Consider the following 27158-nt stretch of genomic DNA (forward strand, 5'->3'; position numbering starts at 1 on the left):
ACCATACTAGGGAAAATTTTTTCTAAAAAGACACAAATTAAAATTTAAACCTAGTAAAATTAATAACTAATTTCAGAAACTCATTCCTGGAAAAAATGAAACAGATAAAGAAACCACTGACAGACCTAAGCAAATGAGAAAAAAAAAATGACAGAAAAATAAACTAAAGAAGGTGACTCAATGAAGCATACAGAGGGCATTTATAAGAGTTTAAGTAAGTACAGCTTGACAGCACTAAAGCTGAAAATCTCTCAATGAAATAGGAGATTTTTTTCTGGAAAAATTAAAAAAACTCGAATTCAAATATACCCTATGTCATAAAAAGAAAATTTTAAAGAAGTTATTAAGGGATTTTATTCTCAAAAGGCTTTAGACCCAAAAAGATTTATGGGAATGTTATTTCAGATATTCAAGGAACAGGAGATTATTATTGCTATGTAAGGCACTCTGGAAACAGAAATGATGTAGAATAGTGTAAAAAAAAGAAAAAGAAATGATCTAGCCATGACTCTGATATCAAAGCAGCACAAAAAAGAAACAAAGATATAAATATCAGTTATAAAAATTTAAAAATTATAAATAAAACATTAAGAGAACTTGAATCTAGCAACATATCAGAAAAGTAACTCCCCCCCACATTCAAGGAATGCAAAGATGATTTAAGACATAGAAATACATCATACCACATAGTAATATCTTTAGGTGGCAAAAAGTTAAGAAAGTAACTATAATCACTTGATATAAAATTCTTAGAAAATTTAGGAATAGAAAAAAGGGCACTTCATTCATATGCCCGAATATTATCCATCTTACATGAACAGTAAACAGAATATGTAAAGGTCGAACACCAAGGGGATTCCCATTAAAACCAGAGACAAAACAGTGGTTATGGCTACCAACAGAATTACCTAGATTATTCTAAGAAATCTATCCAATGCAATGAGAAACAAAAATATGTATTCATCAGAAAGAAGACAAAATTATTATTACTTGCAGATGATAGGAGTGTATTATTAGAAAACCCAAGATAATAAAATCCAAAACTACTAGCAACACCAAGAGTATTCAGAAAGTTGACTGCACACAAAATAAAAATAAGCAAACAAAAACCCCAGTACCTTTCCTATTAAAAGCAATGATTAATTGGGGAAAATGTATAGGGAAAAAATTTCATGCCTAGGAATCGGCAAAGAAATATGAGGTAGTCATAAGAAAAACAGCAAACTAGGAAGCTCAAAAAATGAAAAAAAAAAATGCCCTATATATGGGGAAACTGAAATTTGAGACAATATAGATTCTTTTCAATTTAAGGTGTGAATAAAATTCCAGGCAAAATCCCAATGGCTTTTTAAATTTAGTTAAAATCGTTCTAAAGGTAATCTGTTTAACTTAGTTATTTTGCTTTAAAGATTATACCTGAAGGGTACAATCCAAATTAGGAACAAAGAATTTTATACAAAAATGTTAATTTTTTTTGATAGTGAAAAAATATTGAGAAAAACCATAAATGGCAAGTCACAATGATTAAATGATTATGGAATATTTACATGATGAAAGCAATATACAATATAAATTCATATACCAATATACTCAGTATAGACTCAGTTTTTAAAAATACATTAAGATAGAAAAATTTTAATAAATATAAAATTTTAATTAAAGTTGCCTTTGGTTTTGCTAATTTTGAAGGCATTATGAAGTATTCTTGTTTTTTTTATTATTAATAGTTATCTGAACTTTAATGTTTCCCTGTTGCTTTAGTAATTCTCATTACCTTCCCCCTATTTAATGTTTTAGTGAATGTGATCTCTTTAAGGTTTTTCTTATGTCAATGCAATGTTCACCATATTTTCGAACTTTAAAGTCTTTTTTTTTTTTTTTTTGAGACTGAGTCTCGCTCTGTTGCCCGGGCTAGAGTGAGTGCCGTGGCGTCAGCCTAGCTCACAGCAACCTCAAACTCCTGGGCTTAAGCGATCCTATTGCCTCAGCCTCCCCAGTAGCTGGGACTACAGGCATGCACCACCATGCCTGGCTAATTTTTTCTATATATATATATTTTAGTTGGCCAGATAATTTCTTTCTATTTTTAGTAGAGACGGAGTCTCACTCTTGCTGAGGCTGGTCTTGAACTCCTGACCTCGAGCAATCCACCCGCCTCGGCCTCCCAGAGTGCTAGGATTACAGGCGTGAGCCACCGCGCCCGGCCCTTAAAGTCTATTTTAAGAATAGATGGATGGATGGATGGGTAGCAAAGTGCTTAACTGGTTAAGAATATTATTTATCCTGAATTCAAACACACACACACACACACACACACACACACACACACTTTTCTAGCCACTGTGTTAAAAGAAAAATCATTCATTCATTCAATTCAACAGTATGTACACAATACCTACTATATGCCAGGCCGTCTTGGTCTTGGGAATGCAGCAATGAGTAAACAAAGTTTTTAATTTCATGCTGCTTAGAGCCTTGGGGATACGACAGACAATATGAGGATTTTTAAAAATGTGATGTTTTAGACTATGAGATATGTAAAAATTTAAAAATCCAGATGAGAAGAGTGATGGAGGGGGCACGGGTGTCACTTTCTATGGGCTGATCAGCAAAAGCCTCTCAGATATAACAAGACTTCAGCAGAAACCTGATGAAGGTCTAGGGAATTCTAAGAAGATTGATCCAAGCAGAGAGAATGGCAAGTGCAAAGGTCCCGCGGAGGGCACGGCCTGGTGTCTGAGTAATAGTAAAGAGGCCCATGGGGCTGGAAAGGATATGCAAGAAAAACAGCATTTGGGTTGTGAAAATTAATAGCAAGAACCATTATACACTACATTAATTGCATATGTTTAATTACCCCCCAAAACCCTGTTAAATTTTACACTGCATTGCAATTAAAACATTTGGAAAGAAACTTCCAGCATGTTGTAACCAACTGATTCTTTGAATTTAAATGCATCTATGGAGGCCAGCAGCTTTACAATGTTTTATGAGTACAGACAAAGCACTCAATCCCAAAAGCCAAATTACAGATCTGAAAAAATCACGAGTGTGAAGGAATGATGCATTCCAGCGAAGCCAGGGAGCTTTGAAAACAAATCGAACATTAGAGACCTAAGACCTCATCATCATCCTCATCACCATTATTCACTGCACTGACAACAAACCCTTGGTGGGAGGAACTGACCCATGCCCGCACTGCACTGGTTATTTCTGTGACCTGCACAAGGGCAGATGGTGGCCTGGCGGCCAAGAAGTCGCCCTCAGCACTTTCAACTTGCACCGGGGCCCTGAGAGCACCTTCCACCAATGGTCCTGGAGTCTGGAGTCTTTCCTCCTACTCAGAGCCATGCCTGGACGGGCCTCCTCTGAGTCTTGAGGCCCATGGAGCGAGGACCGCTGTGCCCTCTCGCACACTTGGCAGGGAGCGGCTGATACCCGCCCTCTAGGAAAAAAGCCCAGGTGCTCGCCTCCACAGGCGTCCTGCCACCCCCTGTTCAGACACTGTCCAACCTGGCTCTGCCGCGGCCTAAACCACTGCCTGGGGTGGGAAGGGAGAGAAGGGGATGAAGATAAAGGACAGTCATGCTCCTCTCTCCCCAGCTTCCTGTTCAATTTCTCTTCCCTTCTTTTGCTCAGCTCTAATTCCAAAGTCCAAAGCAAGAGTCAGCTGGGGGCCCCCAGTTAGTGAGAAGAGTTGAGGAACACTAGTGGCAGTTTTTAGGGCACGAGGGACGGACATCTCAGATCACTTCCTTGTCAAAGCCCTGAAATCAGCATGGTCTCCGTAAGTGAAATAACGTAGTTCTTAGAACCAAACCAAATGCACGTTTCTTCTATAAAGAATCTAGTTGTTTTACCACTTAGCCCTAATTTGAATATATCATCCCTCAAAAGATTGAAGTAAGTTTAGCAAATTATGCAGGGAGCAGATTCCCAACTAGAATACAGGTTCCCCTGTACCTAAGAAAGCACATAAGGGACTCTAGAAGTGTGTAACGGAGCCCTAAGGGCCACACTGCCCAGAACAAGGCTCTCTGAGGGCTGCCAGGCAGAGACCAAGGGAGGGCAGCAGTTCTCAGATTTCTGTGTGCACAGGAGGTATTCAAGAGCTTGTTAGAAATGCAGATTCCCAAGTCCTGCCAGCAGGTCTGGGGTGAGGCTCAGGAACAGGCAACCCCAGGAGGGGGAAGCGAAGGGGGTGGGCTGGGAGACAGCTGTCCCTGGGCCAGCACCGAACTCCCCAAGTCCAGCGATTCTCTAGGAAACCTGGCCCCCTACTCACTGTGCAGGTATGCTAGGCAAGGTCAAACTATAAAACATCTTATTTATTAACAGTTTGTTAGCTTGACGTACAGCTTCAAATATTTAGATAATCAGTCTGTGAGCCTCCACGTGCATTCTGGCAGATGGTAGAGGGCAGGCCTAAAAGGCTCCAACAGGACTAAAACTCCTAATTTGGGGGCTAGGGTCAGTCGGGTTCATTCCCAAGTTGGGAATGCGCTATTTCAAAGGAAACATCCATCACTTCAAGTGAGCCAGACAGATGGAGCCCACGTTCCCCAGGGGAGACATTTCTGAAATGCCTGGAAAGGACCCCTAAAGGGGACAGCCAAGAAAACAACAAAGTACTTTCCCGGTCCTCAAAGAACAGCTCATTTTTAGTTGGCTCTTTATATTTATTTCTTAATTTCTAAATTTCTTAACCTTTTTTCAGGAATTTCTGACGATAAAAGCATCAGAAGGTAAAAGCAATAGTGGTGCTGCATCATTTCTCGGGGTTCGGAGTGTTGCTGGGTCCCCCAGGTGGCAGGTGTGGAGACACCAAGCGCTCTCAGCTCAGCCTGGCTTCCAGCCCGACACTTCCTCGAAGGGACACCTTCACCCTTAACTCAAGAGTCACAAAGGAGAGGAGGAAAAGGAAGGGCCTGTTAGCTATGACAGGGTGCCCAGCACCACTGAGGACCTCTTAGGTCTACCCGGAACACAGGGTAATTCAGTGAAACGAATTATCAAGATCATGAGACTAAGGAAGGATGTTTTTTAAAAAATGTAAGGAAGAAAGAAAGGAGAACCTAACAGCCACATGGTGCCACACAACAGACATGAAAGAGCACAGCAAAGTTACAAGTTTATTATGTAATCTCTCATGTGTTTGAAAATAAATACAAAAACAAGATTGTGACTCACTCGGACAAGGACTGCAGTCTGGGAAACAAAGTGATGCAAAAAACTGAATAATCAGGCTAAGTTTTACATCCTTCACATTGCGTGAGACTGAGACCACACAGCCACAGCCCAAACCCAAAGAGAATGAAAATTCTTTTTCTGGTATTCTGAAAGTATTTGACTATTTACCTCTCCATGAGCCTAGCACTAATATTTTTATCTGAAAGGATCTCAGGAAAAAAAAAAGTATGTGATATAAAAGTACTCAGTACACAGACTGATTTCTAAAGAAAATTCTAAGGGTAATTTTCATATATAAAACCACAGCAGGGCTAATCACATCAAAATAAAATGAGAGAAAAAAAACCAACAATGTAAGAAGGTTTTGGATTAGAGGTAGCTCTGGTACACAAGGAAAAACTCAGGCCAAATTCTTACCATAAATTTGTTACCTGAGGAATTTAGAGGTTCGCCCTTTCAAATAGTATGTCAGTCTAGAGTGTTTTACTAACTAGTAATATGTTACATAATCAAACTTTTAAAAGAAGGGAAGGAAAATCTTAAAGTAGATGGAGAGGAAAGACTGTTGGAAGTATTATATATTAATTTACATATTAATACAAAACTGAGATGATGCCATTATTCTCAGCTGAGAACACACACCAATCTGTCCCTCCTTTGAACGTAGACACGTAACTGGCTTGCAAGAAACTTCCACAGTATAAAGGAATTTCACTCAGGTTTGAGAGGGACTGAGAGTTCATCTAGTCCAGGAACCCACTGGATGCTCTGAATTACCTCTATAATACCCCGTGCCCAGTGCCCAGTGGTGTCCAATTTAAATGCCTCACATTCCAGTACAGGAACTCCCTTTTCCCTCGGGCAGCATTTTGGCTGGCTCTCTTGGTTCAATCAGTTTTCCTTACAACAAGCCTAAATCTGTCTCCGCATGGCTTCCGTGCGTTGCACCTATGATCCACACACTGAAGACAGACAAGGTCCAGCTTCTACAAGACACCCATCCACCCTCAAATATTAGAAGGCAGTTGCTGTGCCCTCCCACGGGCTCTCTCTGCCTAATCCTCCACCCCTAAAACTTTGCTTCCCTGGTTTTGTTCTTGTTATTTATTTTCTTAAAGACACCCAGGCTGGAGTGCAGTGGTGTGATCACAGCTCACTACAGCCTCAAACTCCTGGGCTCAAGTGATCCTCCCGCCTCAGGCTCCTGAGCAGCTGGAACTATAGGGGGACACTCTTTCCTGGTTTAACAAGGCACGCTTAGTGCTCTCTCTACCTGATCCAATGCCTATTAATTAGTACATTTTTAGCATGTGGAGTGCCAGGCTAAGTGCTATTTTCCAGAAATAGTTTGAGCATGAACGTAATAGTGTACTTCTATCTCTATAGCTGAGAATCACATTAGCCAGGTTTGGTAGCAAATCTCTTTGCCTTATAGTAGTGAATTTATAGTTAATTAAAGGCCTTATGTTATTATCATCATTTTTAATCTCCTTGGGGCTATTTCAGTTTTTTGATTTTTCAAGATCTTTGAGGACACTGATTCAGTCATTAACTGGATATGAAAATTCCTCATAAACAACTTTGATGATAATTGCACTCCACCACTTCATCCTGGAAGCAAACATACCAAATTGTTAAGCAGCAAAACAAGGCCGGAGTCCAAGGGCAGCAGCGCGCTTCTAGAAACAGCCCCCATGGCTGGCGCCTCCACTTCTAACTGCTGTTTAACACAACATCCTTCTCTGCCTTTGCCATGGTTGCTTATCAAACGTTTTGCTCAAGTTCCAACCTCACATATTTATAGCATTTTCCTAACCAGTCCTGTTCCCGGACCCCCAGCACCCGCTCTCGTGGCCACCGGCGTGCCTCAGCAGCCCCAGTGGATCGGATACGGTCTGCTAAGTCCGTGTCACTAGCTCTTTCTTATTTCCACGTATGTACTTTCTTTCCACCTTCCATATGTGTCTAGCCTCACCAAAGCATTCCACTGGGACCCTCATCTTCCATACTTCGTGTTTTCTTTCTTAGATAATTTGTGATTGCCTAAAGTGGCTTTCCTGAGTGACCTTCGACTCCCTTGCTGTACTTTCTGTGGAGTCTCTTGCTATTAAACCGGGGCCACCAGGAAGCCTGGACTCACACTCTGCGCTGGGCCTCTGCAGCCGACACTGTGCCTACACGAGGCGCCTGGTGGGATGTGCTAGCTCTCTCCACCCTCACCCCGCAGAAGCTGCATCTCTGCTTCTCTGCATCCGAAGGGCTGCAGCTTACAGTGAAACCTATAAATAACTGCAGGGTTGGGGGGTGGCAGTGGGGACCCGGAGCTTGGAGTTTCAAGTTCCAAAAGTTCCGTCTTCTCCAAGTGCTGCTTCCAGCCTTTAGTATGATCAACAGTACTTATGCTCTCAGAAGCAAGAGACAGACACAAGTTCTGGATGGGTTCATGAGCTGCACCCTGCACGGGGAGGGTCAGTCCTGGAGGAGTGCCTGATTTTCACCTTTGTTTTGACAAAGGGGTCTGAAGTTTACAATGAAGACTTATATTTACTTTTAATGGTATTCAACTTGCAATAAACATACGGGTAAAACAGCAAACCTGAGGCAACTTGGCGTGAAATGAAGAAGGAAGAAGACTATCTTTGCTGGGGGAAGGGGTGAAATGGGGGAAGGGGTGAGATGATGGAGTGGTGGATGGTAAAGTGCACAGATAGCTACGGAAGTCTAAAGACCAAACCTTCATTTTATGCACCCAGCAGCCATTAAAAACAGTATGACTTGTGTATGGGTGAACTAATTTATCAGTAGCAAACCACTCACGAATAAGTTTAGTGGCCCAATATAAGTTTCTTAGCCTTTCTAGACCTCACTGTAGCTGGTTAGGTCATTTACAGGATTCTACGATTAGGAGGGACCACAACAGTGATGTTCAGCAAGGGGGACCCACAAACTAGCTACTGAAAGAGAATTATGTTCATTCCTACAGAACAGAGCATGAACATCACATCCCCTTTCATCTGAATCACCATTTGGAAGTAAACCTTGGTCAACCTAGCAGTCTACTTTACCTGGCTAAGCCCACCTAACCTAATGTCTTGAATATTCAGTCTTTGCATTTGTCCAAAACATTCTGACCCCATTTGGGGAGAAAGTGGCCACAGTGCCTATGTGGAGCTGTCTGCTGGCTGAGGCCCGTGTGTCACAGATGGCGATGCTCCAGGGCACGCTAGCCAGCCGGATCCCGGCCTGGGGGAGAGCAGGCAGGACCCAGGCGAGGGGCACGGGGCTGAGGCAGGCAGAACAGGGAGTGCTTCCAGGACCCTCATGAAGGTGGAGGTGAGACCACCTGAAAAGCAGAGCCTGTACAAAACAGCTTAAAATCTGCTGTAAGTTTGGCAGTTTCTCATGTAAGTTAAACATAGAGTTACCACATGGCCAAACATTCCCACTCCTGAGGATTGAAAAAAATCTCCAAAAGAACTGAAAGTAGGTGTTCAAGCAAAAACTTGTATGTGAATGTTTGTAACACAATAAACAAAAGGTGGAAACAACCCAAATGTCCACCAAGGTATGCATGGATCAACAAAATGTGGCATAGCCACACAACGGAATATTATTCAGCCATAAAAAGGAAGAAAGCACTGATACATGCCACGGCATGAATGAACCTTGAAAACGTTCCGCTGAGTGAAATAAAGACACAAAGGGGTACATATTGTATGATTCCATTTATATGAAATGTCCGGAATAGACAAATCCACAAAGACAGAACACAGACCAGTGGTTCTCAGGGCCCAGGGGTTGGAGGAGGTTTGGGAGGTGACCACATAATGGGTGCAGAGTTACCCTGTGGGGTGATGGAAATGTTTGGGAAGTAGATTGTGCTGATGGGTGCACCACACGGTGTGTGCACTAAATGCCACTGAACTCTGCACCTCAAAATGGCCAAAGTGGTAAACTCTATGTGACGTGTATTCGATCACAATGTTTTCACTCGAGCCCAGGGAATACGCTGGCCAGGCCCTGAGCAGGGCCGTCCTTTCTCCTCCCTTCCTCCCCCAGTTCCTGCCAGTCCACACCGCTCATGCCTCGGAGCAGAAAGGATAAACCGAATGAGCCCAAGTGTCAGCGCAATATAAATTACGGCAAGGGAAAAAAAAGAAACAACTTGATGCATGGCTGGGGATCTAAAAGAGGAATGTCCACCATTGTTTGTGATTATGGATCACATCACAATCTAATAGCAATTTTTATTTAATCAATAATTTCCATGCTGAACAGACAGCCCTGTTACAGAGAATCGACAAGCAGGTACTGATAGCGACAAGCCTCGTTATTAATCTTTCCTCTGCCGGCTTATCAGCCAAACTACTGTAAAGGCACCACCAAGATGGATTTTAGAGTCCACCCTTCTCCTCTCCCCCCTCCCTTTTCTTTTTTCCTCTCCTGGAACATTTCATGTAACGTAGACCCTAAGTTTATTTGAGTAACCTAAGGCTCAAGTAGCATAAAAACGTAGCTCACATTAAGCAATTTCACAAATCAGTAGGACCTAGACCATTGCTCAGGGTTAGCCATTATAGGCTAATAAATCATACTTTCTCTTTGAGTTGTCAATCGCCAGCGCTGGCATCTGTAATTCCGTAAAGGCTTTTCATCTTGAAATAAGATGCTCTGGACTGATAACAAGAATAATCCCCTCTTGATCAAGAAAAAAAAAATCTGCATTTTACCAATTAAAGCTGCTGCCAGAAGCCAAATGGCTCAGTACTGAGATTCCAGTGAAGTTTATCTCTGCTAAACACAAGGAGGAACACCGGGAGGGCGGTGGCTTGACTACTTTATCTTGTGGGAGAAACCACGCCAGGGGAAGGTTGAGAACTTTCCCGGCCCCCAGGAAAAGCCACCAGGAAAGACCTGCTCTTCATGAACCAGGGCTCTCCCGCCTGCCCGTGACACCTTCTTGGGCCACGTCACGTGAGCTGAAGCACAAGGTAGTGCCTCATGAAACACCATGTCTGTTCAGGTAGGTTGGACAAAGCAGGAAGTGATGAGGTTAGACTGGGCAGGTTATGTTGGCCTGGGAGATGGCCCACCCCAAACAATGCTGTGACTCTAACAGAAGCCAGCGAGTACAGTTTTGTTTTGCTGATTGGGAAGACACTTTCAGAACTCAAGATTGTGTATTCATAACTAAAAAATAAGGCACACCTTATTTTGCACAAAACAAAATAATGAAAAAAGAAAAATCATGATAATCCCCCCAAAAGCATTACTAATTGGCCTTAAAAACTTAACTAGCACTGTAGTTATCTTCCCCAAGTTATCAGAGATAATTCTCCTAACAACCCTGATAATCCTATTTGTAAGAGAGATGACAGGCCAGGCAAGGTGGCGCACACCAGTAATCCTAGCACTTTGGGAGGCCCAGGCAGGAGGATTGCTTGAGGCCAGGAGTTGGAGACCAGCGTAAGCATGAGCGAGACCCCGTTTCTACAAAAAATAGAAAAATTAGCTGGACGTGGTGACTCGTGCCTGTATTCCCAGCTACTCAGAAGGCTGAGGCAGGAGGATCACTTGAGCACAGTTACAGTGAGCTATGATACCACTGCACTCTAGCCCGGGAACAGAGTGAGACCCTGTCTCAAAAATAAATAAATAAAATAAAGAGAAATAACAGTTCTTAGGACCCTTAGGTAAAGAGCCTGAGGTCACACAGCAGGAGACGGGGGTTCCATGGGCAAAACCACCTCCCAGGTGCTCAGCCAGCAACCCTGAAACTTCTCTCTGAACATCAACGGCAACAACCACATCAGCTGCCAAAACTGTAATTATAAAACATCCTCAAGCTATCCTCCAAAGTTGTAAAAATTAATTAAAAAAATAATTTCCATTATAGAGTCTCATTTTTTGCCCCACCCACCCTACCCTTGCCTTCTTCAATACATGGTACCTGCAACTTCTGGGGCTTTGCAAAGCTCAGTCCAAATCTCTCTAAAGCTCATGCTGGCTCAAGCCATTTCTCTCGTCAAAACATTCAATTCTCCTTACTCCATCTGAATAAAAGTCAGACTTCTAGTCCAGCCATCTCATCTCCCATGACGTGGTGCTGCTCTATTCTATAATCTGATCTCGCACTAACCTTCTGCCTCCCAGACGCACTTTGGTTCTGCTCTATCTGCATTACTTACCACTTTTCAGCCAAAAACCATAAAATGAATCATTTTGTAATTATATTTCTAATTCAAAGACATGTCAAAAACTCAAAACTTTTATTATAATAGCCACAATCATAGATAAAATTCTCTAATACCTTCTGCATCCATTAACTTCCTTCTGCTGTCTTCTCAACAAAGAATCCCTAACACCTCCCTGCAATGGTCTTCCCTGTTTAAATCCACCTATTTATTCAAGATCATGTTCAAACCCAATCTCCAGGAGACCTTTCTGTCATACCTTCACCTTACTTGTTTTTTCCCACTGCCCTGCTTGTACATGCATAGTACTCAGAACAGCCTGCCCTGTATGTTCCCCTTACCCAAAGGGACAGACATAGAAGATGTGTGTGTCAGCTCTCATCCCCACCACTTCCCTTGACCACTGCTCTCTAGGGCCGACACCCACGAGGCCTTTTTCTGCTAGACACTGTGCCTGCAATTTGTGTAGTGGCCACGAGGTGGTGGTGGTGACCACTAGCAGCTAAAAAAGCATGCAAGACTAACAGCCTACAGAGGTCGGCCCACAATGGTCTACTTATTACTGTTTTTTCATTTTCATATAAAATCCCCTTAATTTCTCCACTCTTCAGTTAACTGGGTTTATTAGTACTATGTCCCAGGGATTCTGTTCTTCCTTATGTTTGAATAATGCTTTCCAGCTTACAAAGCACTTACATTATAAGATCTCATTCTATCCTCACAAAGAACAAATTTTAAAACCCCGTGAGAAAAGCAGAAAAGATATTATTATCTCCACTTTACAGATGAGACACTGAGGATTGAAGGTGCAGGGAGACTTAAAGTCAGAAACAGTTTTTGGCAGATGTAGAAGTAAAAGACAGATCTCCAACACACCATCCGGCGTTCTGTTCTATCCATTCCCCACTCACAGATCAACGCTGCTTTACTGGTAATCGTGTGGGTTGGGGTGGAGTTGGTTTCAGTTTAAAGCCTTGGCTTATGCGTAGTCTCTTGAGGATATGCCACTTACAGTTCTCTTTTGCTGACATTAATTGTTCTAGGGGGAAAAAATTCATCTGTGGTGGTATCTGGCTAATCCCAGAGAAGCCTAAATGTCCCTGAATCTCAAGGAAGTCCTTGCATTAGAAAACCGCTTTCTGTTCCTGGAACTCTGTTTTATGTCAAAGCAGGAGCCCTTGCCATGATCTCAGAAGTTGGAGTCTGAGTGACTTCCTTGGGCCACAACAGAAACATGATGGAGTTTCTCCACCAAGAAACAGGCTTGGCTGGTTGTGGGCCTCGCTGAGAACTGAGTGCCTAACCTTGGCAAATGTGGTTTTTAAATTAAGCTCTACCAGTTTATACACACACACACACACACACACACACACACACACACACAGAGGTATATTTAAATAGCTTTTTGCTAGAGACATTTTAATGAGTTTATCTTTTCTTTTCAATCTTAACATTCTAACATACATTTAAGCAGGAGAAACTTTTTCTTTAATCACAAATATATTTTTTGTTTTTCTTGTCTTTCCCCACCTTTCCTTCACACTACAAAAGTAAAATTTAGGGTAGAACTGGGGGCAATTCTGTCCCCCAGGGGACATTTGACAAAATCTGAAGACATTTTTGGTTGACACAATGGCATCTACTGGCACCTAAAGGTGCTACAGGCGTCTAAAGGTCAAGGATGCAGCTAAACATCTTAACAACGCACAGGAGGGAACCCCACCCAACCAACACAGAATGATCCGCCCCTGTGTGCTATGGTTGAGGAAACTTTGAAGTAATCACTAAGGACAATTTCCAAAAGGATTTAGGACACCAGAACACATGAGCAGGAAGATATTGAATCTCAATACAGCCCATAGCAGAGCAAGGAGGAAACTATAGTCACAGATTCCCAGAGATTTCTTTAGTTCTTCCCTTGTAGTGCTTCACGACCTTGGGGCCTAGTGAACACCTTCAGGCAATTATTCGTTTCGTGCTGACAGACCAACCCAACCACTGCCTGAACACCAACCTAACCCAGGTTTTTATCGATGACATGCATGGACAGAGCAGCCTCTAAATATGTCCAACATTTTTCTCTTTTATATGGAAAATCACTCGCTTTTTTATTGAGTATAATTTTTTATTTTATTCTTTTTTTTTTTTTTTTGCTAATTCCCTCACCATACTATTATTTTCCTTATTTCACAGATGTAGAAACTGAGGGTCAGAGAGGGACTGTGACGTTTCTGCAGGGAGAAGAGGCCTTGAATCCCAGTCCATCAGCTTTGAAACTCACTCACACTGTACTGCCACAGAGTGGCAACAGTAAGCCAAAGTGTTCTTTCAGATTGGGTGCTAGTTCTTCTCACATAAAAATCATCATCACCATCATCATCATCAGGCCTCATGTGTTACCTGCCTGACTTGCTTTGACTCTAGACATATTTCCCACTGGTTCCCTTTTCCTGTATCCCTCTTCAGAGCCTCTAGAAACTCAACTGCACGTTATGGCTCCATTACGTCCTGCCCCGTATTGTGCACTATGCTTTTATGTGTCCTTACTTCCCCCTCCCAGGTAGACTGCCAAGTCCTTGAGGGTGTCAGTCCCTCACCCGCACACAGCTGGGGCGCAGGCACCAGCGGGCTCTGCACATCTTCTCAGGAAGAGCTGCTGAGCAGACGGCTGGTCTGGTCCTGTTGGCTCATCCTCTTCCTGATCAACAGCATACACTATGCCAGCAACACCAGCTGCAGACAAGTATATTCAAATGCAGCCCAGCCAGAGCACTCATCATCCCCCGTGTGAACTGGGTCCATGCAGAGCATTCCAGCAGACTGATCACTGGCAGGATCCAGAATCTCACCTATGGTATCTCTGAGAACCAAGCAAAAGCTTTCACTAGGAAAACGCTCCCCAAATGGCAGAAACAGTTACTCGGGTAAACATTTTGATGAAATATTTCAGGGGCCATATACACTGCCTCGTCCTAAACTCCACCTGGGGGCAGTCATCCCTAACTGACTGCAGCGTCCCCACCCCAGCCCACCCCAGCCTCCCTGCCAGGCTGAGCACAGTTCCCCACGTGGCTGCTGGCCACGCAGTTGGCACCTGAGAGGAAACCTGTTGGCCATCCCTATGCTAAGGACCATCCAACTCTATCTAATTCAAATCCTTCACTGGCTTTGACTAAAACAGGTACAAGGAGGTGAAATATCTTGGCTAAGTCCTGTTCAGCAGACGCACTGGGGAACACGAGGGGGTCTCCTGGCTTTAGTCAAGTGTTTGTCCCAGTTTAGCAACAATTAATATAAAGTAAGCCTTGAGGCTAACACACAGAAACCACAAAAACCAACAGTGCCACAGCATTCTCCTCCCCTGCTCAGCCCTGCAAAACACACACACATAAAACAACGAGCGGCAGGCAGGGTGACCTCTTTCGGACCCTCTGTCTGTTTCTCATTAGGCCTACTGCATGTGATCTCTGCTTGGCCTTGGACGTTGGGGACAGCGTTCATTTTCACGGCTGTTTCACAGTATGATAAGTGAGAAAATAACATTCTAAAGGGTCAAATGGTTCCAAGGAGGTCATCCCAAGAGTCAAGGCAGAGATGGGGCTGCCACTCAGAAATCCAGCTGGGCCTGGGGGGCTGTAGCGGGTGGGCCACACGCCCCTTAGACACACTTGGTCTGATCTCCCAAATGTCTCTTTATGGGAACAATTTCTGCAGGTGCAATTTAGTCAGCAACTTTAAAGAGAATGTGACCCTTAAGGCAAAATTGTCAAAGGATGGCTTTGAAGTTTGTGGTTCTTAGTCTATATTTTACATGCCATGTTTCCAAATAATTAGAGTAACTAAATTAACTGGCAACTCCGTGTAGGGAAAATAAGATCAAAATCTCTACTCATTCGTCTTAGGTTTTATGTGCACACAAAACTAATTTCTGCCTCCTATCTGAGACCCCTATCACATCTTAAACTCAATTTTCTCTTAGGTAAGGATATACAATGCAACTTTAGTAAAGGGATCAAAATTAGACGGAAAACATTTAAAATGCAAATTTAGGATCATGGTATTAATATGAAAATAATGTCTTCACATCCTAACTCTTCCTCACGTTTCTACGGATACATCAATTCTTCACAAATTAGATGTGCTTTCTTTATATCTACATCTGTATGATATTAAAAAGAAAGCCTTTCATTTTCATGCTGCTGATGTACAGAATTTGTTTCCAAATGGCAGCAAAGGTGATTATAACTGTATTCTTCTGATAAAGGCAACTTCAGTCTGCTTTTAGAGATCAAAATTTGCAGCATATGAAAGCATTTAAAATCCAAGTAGGTGGTTAATCACTCTACAAAAAGGTGAATTTTTGACACAACGCTTAAAAGATACAAATGGAGGATTACAGAGACTTAAATGCCACCCAGTCGAAGCGGGATGCTCATATAAATACATCTCAAGTTCTCTGTGGCTCTGCCCCACAGGTAAAAGACCACATGCCCCAGTATCATTGCCAAGGGACTCCGCGGGTCATTCTGCTGGGGAATGGGCTGGGGAATAAAACTCTTAAAAAAGAATTTGACTTTTTAAAGACCTTTGGGAGGAATATTATATGTGTTAGTTCTTAGACAGAAATAGAGGGTTGGATTGTTGAAATTGAGGGCAAGGAGTTGCAGAGGCACAGTGAATAGGTGGACACCAGGCATGGTGATTATACTATTTCTATTCTATCTCAGCATTGATGTTTTCAAGCATAACTAGCCTCTCAGCAGTGATGACTCCACACTGAGATGAAAATTCTTCCCATTTATTCCTTTTCCTTTTTCAAAAAAGCGTCTCAAACAGTGGTAGTACACACAACATCATTCACAACCAGAGTGTGCGGGTTTCGGGGAACCCGAGACTAACTTGTGCTGCATGCTGTGAGTATTTCAGATGCCTCAACCATCAAAGGGCCAAAGATGGTTCTAGGACAAGATTAAAACAAGAGGGAGACGGCCCTCAGTAAGGATGGGAAGCATCCCTCACCCATGGGAGAAGCCAGGCTGAATTGTCTTACATAACAACACAAGCCAAATCTGTTAACATAAGCAAAAGTGAAACCAAATCACACTTTGAGAACTGACATTCTACAACTTTCAGAAACACATTTAAATGTAACATTCATGTCTTTTGTGATAAATGCACAACAACAAAAAGAGGGTTTGGTTAATTTAAAATCAAAGAGAAAATGTGCACTTTCCAACTTGTTTTGCGATGTTAGAATATGTGCCTTTCAGATGTCAAGAGCAAAGGAAAAACTCGCATCCTGACAAATCAATAATAAATTCGGTCTTAATCAAATGTACGTGAAATTAATTTTTATTCTGTATGTTTTCTTGTTCCCTTCTATTTCAACTGACACCAAGAAAGGGACAAAGTACAGCAAAAACTCAGTTAAGAAAAATACGCATGTATCTTCTTAGCTTCTGGTCATAGAAGTAAATTTCTGGCAAAGTTAATACTAGCTTGAGAGTAACTAAGCCCAATTACAATTATCTTGCAGGGAAGAGAAATTAATTAAACATCCCAGCGACAAAGACCCCAGCAGCAACCTAGAATAAACACATAATTGGAGAAGGAGAGAGGCTTGAAATAAAGGAGAAGGGAAGGGAAAGGCAATATTTAGCCCATCTGTTCGGACAGTAATGGACAAGGTAATCTTTTCAAGAGTACATGGAGTGCATTACACTGGAAATGAGACTACCTGGCGGGCAAAGTCAGCCGAGTGCCTAATTCTCCTCTTCAACTTTGTGATTTGCTAATGTGAAACACATGTCTCCCTTCTGCACCAAGTTCAAATAACTCCGGAATTCCAACCGTGCATCTCAGCGACTGAACCAGAACAAGGGGAGAACTTGTCAGGATTTAAGAGCTTTCAGCAAAGCCCTTCAATTGCAGCCAGCACCCTATTCCCCGGAAGGATATCAATTATAGATAGTGACTTGCTTTAGCAGGCAGTCGGGACTGTCAGACACTAGATAGACAACCATGAAGAATCATGAATCTTTCTATTAACTGTAAGAGGGGGAAAAGAATGGGTCACGGCTATAAATAAGGCAGAGCATCGGAATGGTTTAACACCTTGCCTCTTGGTTGTATGTGGCATGAAAATTCAACTAATTCACAAAATGCCCTTCGCCAAGGAAAGTCACAGGAATGGAAACTGTTAATGCTTCCCTCTGCCCCCCAAAAATGTGGTTTTAGCAACTGGTATTTATTCCACCTGCCACCAAAGTAATTAGGTGGACTTAAAGTAGCTATTCCTTCAATCAACAAAATATAAAGCACCTACCCTAGACCAGGCCACCGCAAATGCTAACAGTTACACTCATGCGTACAAAGGAACCTGTATGTCATGCAATGTAAAATCAATTTAAACACACAAATTTGGAATTTCTACATTTCAGACAATGGGGAAAAGCTGGAAAATAAGTGATATAAAGTAGTGTGTTTATTTATATTGTTGTAAATTATAATTTTTAATTCACCTAATTAGGTTTACTTACTCATAGAATTTGTCTCAGACTAAAATTAATATCATAAAGGTAACACATTGCATTTTCTTCTAATCTTGACATGAATTTCTTCTAGCTAATTTGGAATAAAAAATTCCTCTGTATATGTGTACATTCATATTTTTTAAAGATAGTTTCCATAGAACAGACAATATGGTGCTCATTTAGTTGTTAGTTTAAGCAGGATTCCCTTACAACTACTCTTTCTTTTAAAATATCAGTATCTTTTAAAAGGTCTCTCTTTTAAAATATCATTAGAGACTTTTGGACACTGAGATTAAATTCAAATACCTGCAATTTCACCATCTTTTAAAAGTATGTAGGAGGTAAAGGGGCTAAGTTACGAACACACCCCCAAAAATATTACATCAACCTGGCTTCTTAGGAGGGCAGTTCATCTTAAATGTGGATTTAGAATATGCGCCTCCATCATTCCTCATTTGATAATGCTTGGACCAGTTAGCTGGCACTCCTTGGAAACGACGATGACTTATCCTCCAAAAAGGCATTATGAGACTGCATCCTTCCTCGGAAGGGTATTTTTAAATGTGAGCAGTACTGCCAACATCTTTTCTATGATGGCAGCTTTTACACAAACAATTCTTTTCGTGTATGTTGTTCGCTCATTATATTGCTGAGGATATTCATAGCACATGCTACTCTTTGGGAATATTTCCCCATATTAAAAGAAAAATTCCAAACTTTTTTTTTTCCTCCTGAGTATTACAATGTCTTTGTGGTTTCCATTAAAACAGTCAGCAAGAATAAAGGCCATTAAGTCAGGCTTGGCTGAAAAATAACACTTGCAACAAATTAAAGAGAAAGAATCAAATTAAGTTCATGGAAAAATCTGGAAATATACTATAATTAAAAACATTTGACTTTCTAGTTTTTTGCTGTGCTCAGAAATCCATAATTCTTCCTCTACAATTACAAGGAGACATGATTAAAAAAGAAATGGGGCTGGGGGAACTCTGCTGATGTCATGTTAAGTCCTCAAAACATTCTGCATATGATGATCACAAAACCTGGCAAACTGTATATTTAACACCATGATGTAACTGTGTATATTATACATAGGATGGGCTGAGTGGCAGAAGACACACTTCAAAAGCTCATGCAGCCTATGACACATGTGGCATATGAGAGTGACTTTATAATTTTAGTGTTTAAATGGAACGGGGTTATCAAAACAATATAGATCACCCCAAAATATGAAATTACTGTAAAAGAAAAGAGAGAGGATAATGAAAGAGAGAGAAACCGGGGGAGGAGTTCAGGGGAGTGGAAGAGAAGGAGTTAGTCCCAACAAACACTGCTCTGTCAGATTTTCCATCCTATTAGAAGCTTGAGAAACTGCCAAAGTTAGCAAACCACCCTTAATGCCTCCACAGGCCCCTGTGCTTCTGCACAGAATTTGTAGGACCTGTATCTCTTGATTCTTGATTATCTAAATGCCCTTCCCTGTTCTCATCTGCCAGGGAAGCTCCACTGGCCTTGGAGAAAGCGCCAGGCACAGCGAGCCCTGGTGACGGAGGTGCGAGGGCGGGGGCTGTGTGTGCACCGCATTATCTAGAATGATGCACAGGAGAGTCATTAAGAGACTTCTAAACCTGGTGTGGTAAGAGAAGGGGTGGTTCTCAATCTGACCACACTGCAGTTTTCAAAAACACACATCATTAAACACATTTAAAACCACATATAACTTTTTCCATGACACGACTAACCCCACAAGGGCCGGCCTCAAGTCAAGGAACTGCGCTACCTATCTCCATACAGAGTGCTAACGGCTGCATAAAATCATGGGAGGTTCCTTAGGCTTGGAGGGTTTGGGAGAGGAAAAAAGGAATTCCCCCACCCCGACAATTTTTTTTTTTTTCTATTGTTACTGGGTCTTGGAAGGGGAATCAAACTTGGTTAAAAGGTTAATAATAATTCATGTCCAGCTTACTATTACTCAATAACCATCAAAGTCGCTAACTCAAAATAGTGTTTTCTGGCTTACAGGATCAGAGTCATTACACTCTCTATTGAAGACTTTATTGAATTTTACACTAAGCTTTAGCTGACTGAACAGGTCAAGCACTGTGGCTCGGAGTTTTCTTTATTCTCAGAAAGTCATAAAGCCCTCTCCAGTCTGCAGTGCTGCTAGCTAAGAAACTTGACTCAGCGCGGGGTCAGAGAAGCCGACCTCCACAGAAGGGGTCACGGAGTGTAAAGCCGAGTTCCTGCACACCCTCCACTCACGTGCACAAGCTGCTCCTGGGTGTCGAACTCCCTGGCGCAGCCTTCCCAGTGGCAGTTGGTCTCATAGATGACTTCGGGCTCCTGTTTGCTTTCATCTTTGTCCCCTTCCTCCTTGACTAGGGTTGTCCCTTCGGGCTGTTCCTGAAAGGCAGGGGATGGGGGGAAGGGAGCAGAGAGGGAAAAAGAATCAGACTCCATGGGAGAGAAGAAGAGAAAGTAAAATCCTGATTTAGATTTTTCTTCCTCCTAATGCAATGTTTCAATGAAGCTAAAATAGAGCCCTGGTCTACCAGCTGGGTTTTGTGCATGAAAGAAGTTAAACGCACAAAACCATTTCTGTGCATTTTCTCAGATTTCCCACATACATCTTCTGAGATTTTTTAGCTTGTGATTCAAGACAACAGCCTAAGTCATAATGATGAGGAAAAGCTGAGGCCAAACTTTGCTGTCCTGAATACAAAACTGAAAATAAACTCCAATGTCATCTAAAAAACAACCTAAAACCCCCCCAAAACACACAAACACAAGACAAAAGCCAGAAGAAAAGCAATTGAATTAGGTCTTTCCCCAAAAGTCCAGTCCTTCTATTTTGTTTAGTTGTTTTAATTCTTTTCAGTATATCCGTTTGTTTATTCTTAAATTTTGTAATCTAGGAAAACGGCTTACTAGTACTTCTGTTTTCCCGGCTGTTGGTGACTGTGAGGCACTTTTGTGGACTTTATAGGGATAATGCCCTCTGGATTCAACCTCTGATCGCCAAGGTCCAAAACCTCCCACAGCACCTAAACCTCAGGGGCATAGTCCTTTCTAGTCTGCTACAGTAGCTTTACAGCAATGCAAATACAATGGATTTCCAGAATTCTGGGAGATAATTAGGTGTGTAGGTCCAGGTCCCAATCTGGAGCTAGATGATAAAAACTGCGTATCAGCACTGAAGCATAATCAGCAAGGCTGTTGTCTAGCAAAATGCAAGAGGAAGGATCCATTTCAGAACTCACCACACCAACTCATTCCATCCTCCAAGTTCTTGCAGAAAAGGAAGTTTGGGCTAAAGCAGCCTGAAGTTTGGGCTAAAGTAGCCTGATGACAGCGCTGAACTCCTTCTTGTCAAGCATAAGAGCCCCATGGGAGGGTGTTATGGGCATAACCTACACAGTATTAAACTGAGGCCCAGAGACTTTATGTGACTAGAAGCAGAGTTCAGATTGAAATTTCTAAACTCCCCCTTTCAGGATTTTGAGAGGACCAGAATCTACCCTTAGGTTAGATTCATTGTGCTTTGATCCAGGCTCTCTTGGCAAGCGGGAAGTAGCAAAATAAGAAAAAATAAGAACATGGTCAGTGCAGGGAACAATACTAGCTCTGCCCCAGCTCAGGCTTGGGGCCAGGAGCTCAGGAATTCAGGTCCAAGATCACAGATGAGGACTAAAGCCTGGGCACATCAAATTAACCCAACTGTTTCCACTACGAGCTATAGCTTCGTACACTTCTAAGTTGTCTAAACTATCAAGAAGGTATGCTCCACACGCAGCTTCCTGCATTGGTGGTATTTGCTTCTGAGCTACAGAAACGAATCTGGTCATCCTATAACTGGCCTCTTATCAAATGTGTTGAGTGCAGTCAAGGCCACTAATGCAGTGGACAAGGAAATTCTGTGAAAAGACACCAGGTCTGGGGAGGGAGGAGGGAGCTGCCTTGCACAGTCTGGGTGTCCTACCTGCTGTCCCCGAGCCCCTGGGCTGGGAAGGTCTTCATCAGGTTTGATCTTAGACCGCTTGTTGTGCATGGGGTCACCGGTGCTGCTCACCGCAGACTCACTCGTGGGCTTGTTCTGCTGGTTGCATTTGCAGGGCCAGAGACAAAAATCAGGTTTTGATCAATGAGTGGTATCAGGATTAAAACCTGCAACTTGAGACAAGCAGGCTTATTTGGCACTAAAGCAATGGCTCTGACAACACTCTCATCCCACAGTAGTAGGGTTCAGATAATGTGTTCAAAACTGAAAAATACATTCAGGAGGCAGCTCTTCATCTTTAACTCTTGAGTATAAACTCCCAGGGCTTTTAAAAGCTAAATAGAGCTGGAGCCCTAGGCTTTAATGAGCTCCAACAGTGTATCTGAAAAGAACAAAGTTGTGAGGTGGGTAGGAAATCAACATGAACCATTTGTGAATGTCTTTAATTAGAGCATCCAGAGTCTTCCCCAAACAATATCAGTGTGGCGATAAGAACAGAGGGCAGAGCAGTTTTATTCTTCCTCTAAAGTATCAAATGATGCTGAGTAGCAACTGTGGTTCTAGCAGAGGGAGCGGAGAGTGACCAAAGGAGAACAATGCGTTCATTCACAGGCTGCACTTACATGGGATGTGGTTTACAGATGGCACCAGGGCAGAGCGAAGCCTTATCAAGAGGCCTGCTTTTACACACACGAGAACACGACTCTGGCGGAAGGAGCTATTGTTTAATCAGGAGGATATATACAACACGCCCACCAAGACCGAAGAACAGACCCCAAGGCTAAGAAGACAGGATGCCAATAAGGAAGCCACAAGAGCACCAAGGCACCAGCACGGCAGCACGGCCCTCCTCTGCTGACCAGCATGGGCCGGCTCACCCACCTGTCCCCTGTCCCTCTCACCTGTGAGGACTCAGAAGGGCCGGAGCTGACCTGGACGGGGTTCAGAACCGTAGGGATCCCTGGAATAGGCCTCTGTGTTGGAAAAGTTGGGGCAGGATGGATGAGTGGAGGGCTGTGTCCAAAGGCTGAGCCCAGGCTTTGCTGTCGGCTCAGGATCTGCTGATGCATGTGGAGAGAGACAGGCGCGGAAGGGTAGGTGAAGCTCAAGGCAGGGCTGCGTGTGGGGAGATAAGAGAGAAAGAGGTGGTCACTTATGCCGAACTCCGAGACAGGCACACGAGACCTGCAGCTTTCTAGCTATGATGTTACCACCCAAACCATACATATAAATTGGCCAGTTTGTCCATTTATTTTTCAGTGTACAAGCCATTCATCAAAAAACACAATGATTTAATGCCCTCCCCCCTTCCTTTGGGTGTCTGTTTAAATGAGACAGTAGAAAGGATTATTGCCAAACATCCTGAAAACTTCGAGGAGAAAGATGACCACAGAGACGAGACACACACGTGCGTGCGCACATACAGGTGGACCTGAAACAAGATTGCAAAACGGAAATAAAAGGCATCAGCTCAATAATAACTATTTATTGCAATAACAAACTTTATATAAAAAAGAGAATGGGTGACTACATGCTTTATAGTACTTTTATTGGCTCTTAGCTCTGTACGTTCTTGTGCATGGAGCAATTCCTTTAATCTTAGCTCACACCGAGTGCTTTCATATGTCTCCAGATCTTATTACAAGACGAAAGAAAATCAATTGGTTAAATGTGTTTTGAACACCATGCTTGTCATATCACTCATTTGTTTGTAAAGATGGAAAGCTCGGTTCATCCAGAATGCCACCTAAAGAATTTCCATCAGTGCCGTCTGGTTACAGAAGCTGATGGATTAACCTCTCCCCACTGAAATCGGTGATCAATAGGCTTCGATAGAGGAATATTCCAATGGGAGAGTGCAGCTCCCTCTTCCAGCTAAACAGCATTAAATGTCTATTACAGCCCATTATGCATGCTAATGCCTGTCACTACCTTATTACCCCACACTATTTCCCAGGCTACAGTAAGTCCGGAGGAAGCGGTGATACTACCTAATTTCCAGACTGGTAGGCAATGCCAAATCGCTCTTTGTGCCAGCACAGTTCAGAAATCAAATCCTCTTGAAAGAATGAAGTGCTCTTGAGGAATTTGTCAATGTCTTAAAAATGCATGAAAAACTAATAATTGCATTCATAGCAATTTCTTTTTAAAAAAATAATCAGTGAAAAAAATATATATGTATATATTTCCCCCTATCCTGCTCTGTAATACCCAGAAAGAACCAGGGTTTCTTGTAATGTCAAAGTTAGAACTCATGCAAATTTCCAATCTGGTGGGTTAATTACTATGGCTGTTAAGCGCATTAACGGAGAATAAAATAATTACAATAACAAAATTCAAACCGTTTCCACAACTTTAAGTAATAATTCCAAAGATACCACTCTGTTCATTAATGTGACTCTACATTTTGCCTATTTGACTACAATCCATAACAGGCGGCTTCAATGGGATTACATTACTATTATTCCTACAGAGAACCTTCCATTACAATAGCTTGCCCATTTAAGACTGAATATCATTAAGAATACCCTAGGAGAATTTCACCAGGCTTCGAGAAACTCTCTTTTCATTCTATATTGTATTTCTTTAATAAAGGCAAGCAGAAACGTGGTGAAAACAGTCATTGTTCACAGTAAGTTAGGGAGAAATCAGTAATAATATTCCGTTTCTGCGGCGCTATGGTTTCTGCCAGTGTTTCCGAAAGCAACCATGAGTGATTACAGCAGGACTTAGCTAAGGTAGCTGTGTGGATGATTGATAGGGCATTAATCAAAAGATGCATATCTGCCTCAGAATTTGTTCACAAGCTTTCTTCTAATAGCTGATTTCATGTTCACTGAGCTCTATGCCAGTTTGTCCAATTTATTTTTCAGTGTACAAGCCATTCATCAAAAAACACAATGATTTAACGACCCCCCTTCCTTTGGGTGAATGGGTATTACTAAGTGTAACTACCTCATTCTATTCATTAAATAAACAAAACCCATTTCACACATAATTACAACGTCACACAGACTTTGCATGTCCCTCCACACACCCTTCCAGAGTTCCAGGAGCTTGAACTATCCAGCAGGGCTGGGGAGGAGGCCCCAATGGTCATTTACACTTCTAACTCTGGAAGGCATGATATTTTGGGCTTTAAAAAGTCAGTACCTAATTAAAAATCAAGACCATTAAAAAAAAAAAAACATTTCACAAGGCAAAAAAATGCCCTTGGTTTTCTACATAGGTAATTCACAAACATTAACAGCTGGACAGGGTAGGTACGTTTTTAAAATGACATAGGAAAGAAGACAAAAATGACTCCATATTCCCACCACAATTTCTTAGGCCCAGGATCCTCCCTGTCCTCGGGGTTCACCGGTAGGGGTTGTGAAGGCTTTCAACACATTTTGCTCACATGCCCGTTTGGAGCTGCCACTTTTTTGCTGGTAAAACTAAGTAAACACTTTCTACAATTCACATTAAGTATCAGACTGCAGAGCTATGAGAGAACACAGAATGGACGCGTGACCTTCAGCCTTCACAGCACAGGCCAGCAACGGTAACACTCTCTTCTCTGCCTGCAAAGACCTGGCCAAGGGCATGTTATTGGAGGCCTTTTCTGCACCCAGAAGAGCTGTCCGTCGGACCTCACCCCTCAGCCTTCTGCCGCTGCTGGCTCCTGCCAGGTGCCCAAGGTAGGAGGGCTGCCCCGCTCCAGATTACAAAGCCCGTTTAGAATGTAACGGCAGAAGTAGAATGTTCCTGGCTCTTTCACAGCAGCTGTTACTGGATTTGGGAGTCCAGGCCCTCTGCTCTCAGAGTGCTAGTGCAGAGTTCTCAGGGTGAGGATGGGAGATGACTGGGCACTGCACATGGGATGTAAGAATGACACACACGGTGCCCTTCCTACTAAAACGATGCCTCCCACATGCACCCTCAACCTCTTGGGCAAGATCGATGTATGGAAGAACCCGCTGAGGACTTCCCATTGGGGAAATAAGGACACCCGAGCCACCACCGCTTCCTAGTCTCTAAGTCTATGCAGGGAGGGCCACAGAGAGGGGACTCCTGCATCCTAAGAAGCTTCTGCCTCGTGGCACAGCATGAGTCCCTCTGCAAGTCAGCACTTGCTGTGTCCCCTGCCTGGAGCCCTTGGCTTCCTTTCTGTCATTCGGGTTCCAGCTGAAATGTCACCTCCTCAGAGAGGCCTTTTTAGACCAATGCCCCCATCAAAACGAGTCCCTCTGCACCTCCTTGCCCAATCATTCTCTACTGTTTAACAGCTCTCTTCTCACGGCAGCACACAGCGGTCTCTGAAATTACATTCTCTCTCTCCCTCTAGGAGGCCAAGTGAGCTGGCACACAGTAGGCACTTAATACCGACTCAGTGAGGGACTGAAACCCATCCTCAGTGTATTAGTTTCCTGTGTCAAATGACCACGAATTTAGTGGCTCAAAACCATACACACTTTTTTTTTCTGAATTTTAAAACTGAAATATATATTAGCATAATTGTATATCCACATGCAATGGATATACAGAGACACTTTATAAACAATACAGAGATACTTTGTATACTCTACCCAATTTCCCCCAACGGTAACATTTTACAAAACTATAGCCTTAATATCACAACCAAAAAGCCAGAGTCTAAAACGGGCTGGCAGGGTTACACTTCTCTGGAGGCTCTAGGCTCCCTGCCTTTTCCACCTTTCAGGGCTGCCAGCACTCCTTGGCTCAGGGCTCTGCATCACTCCAGCTCCTCCTCTGGCCCTAACTCTGACCCTCCTCCCTCCTCCCATAAAGACCCTTGAGATTATATTAAGGCCACTTGGATAATCCCCTCATCTCAAGATCTTTCGTTTAATCAAATCTGCAAAATCCCTTCTGGCATGGAAGGTAAAGTATTCACAGGTTCCAGAGATTGGGACTGAACAAACATTTTGGAGGGCCATTATTCTGTCTGCCACATTCAGAACAGTCACCTCAAAGAAAAATATGTTTCCTCTGAAAACTACAGTTTGACAACATGTCTGTAAAACAGAATCGCATAAACCAAGCTGGTGTCTGGATTCACTTCTTTCTATAGCACCACAGCAGCCCGGGACAAACTCCACTGATTAAGACCAGAATTAAATTCTACCTTCAGAGGTCCTAAGAAAAACCTCCTAAATAGTTCATGTAGTCAATCCACTATTTCCTAGAAATACAAAGTATTAATATTGTCGAAAATTTTTAAAGATCTGTTCTGTCTTCTCT

The 27158-nt window shown here is 42.7% G+C and overlaps 1 protein-coding gene across 1 annotated transcript in view; it reads right to left on the reverse strand.

Annotated features, from left to right (window-relative positions):
• Positions 1 to 27158, reverse strand: part of GLI3 (GLI family zinc finger 3) — a 172756-nt gene that overhangs the window by 38369 nt on the left and 107229 nt on the right. The window contains exons 6-8 of the mRNA XM_045564598.1: positions 22817 to 23030; positions 21897 to 22010; positions 20180 to 20320 (exon numbers count right to left, since the gene is read on the reverse strand). Coding sequence (XP_045420554.1) covers positions 20180 to 20320; positions 21897 to 22010; positions 22817 to 23030 — 469 coding nt within the window. The remainder of the gene's footprint in view (positions 1 to 20179; positions 20321 to 21896; positions 22011 to 22816; positions 23031 to 27158) is intronic.

The sequence above is a fragment of the Lemur catta genome, chromosome 11 (genome assembly GCF_020740605.2).
Source record: "Lemur catta isolate mLemCat1 chromosome 11, mLemCat1.pri, whole genome shotgun sequence".
Classification (NCBI taxonomy): Eukaryota; Metazoa; Chordata; class Mammalia; order Primates; family Lemuridae; genus Lemur; species Lemur catta.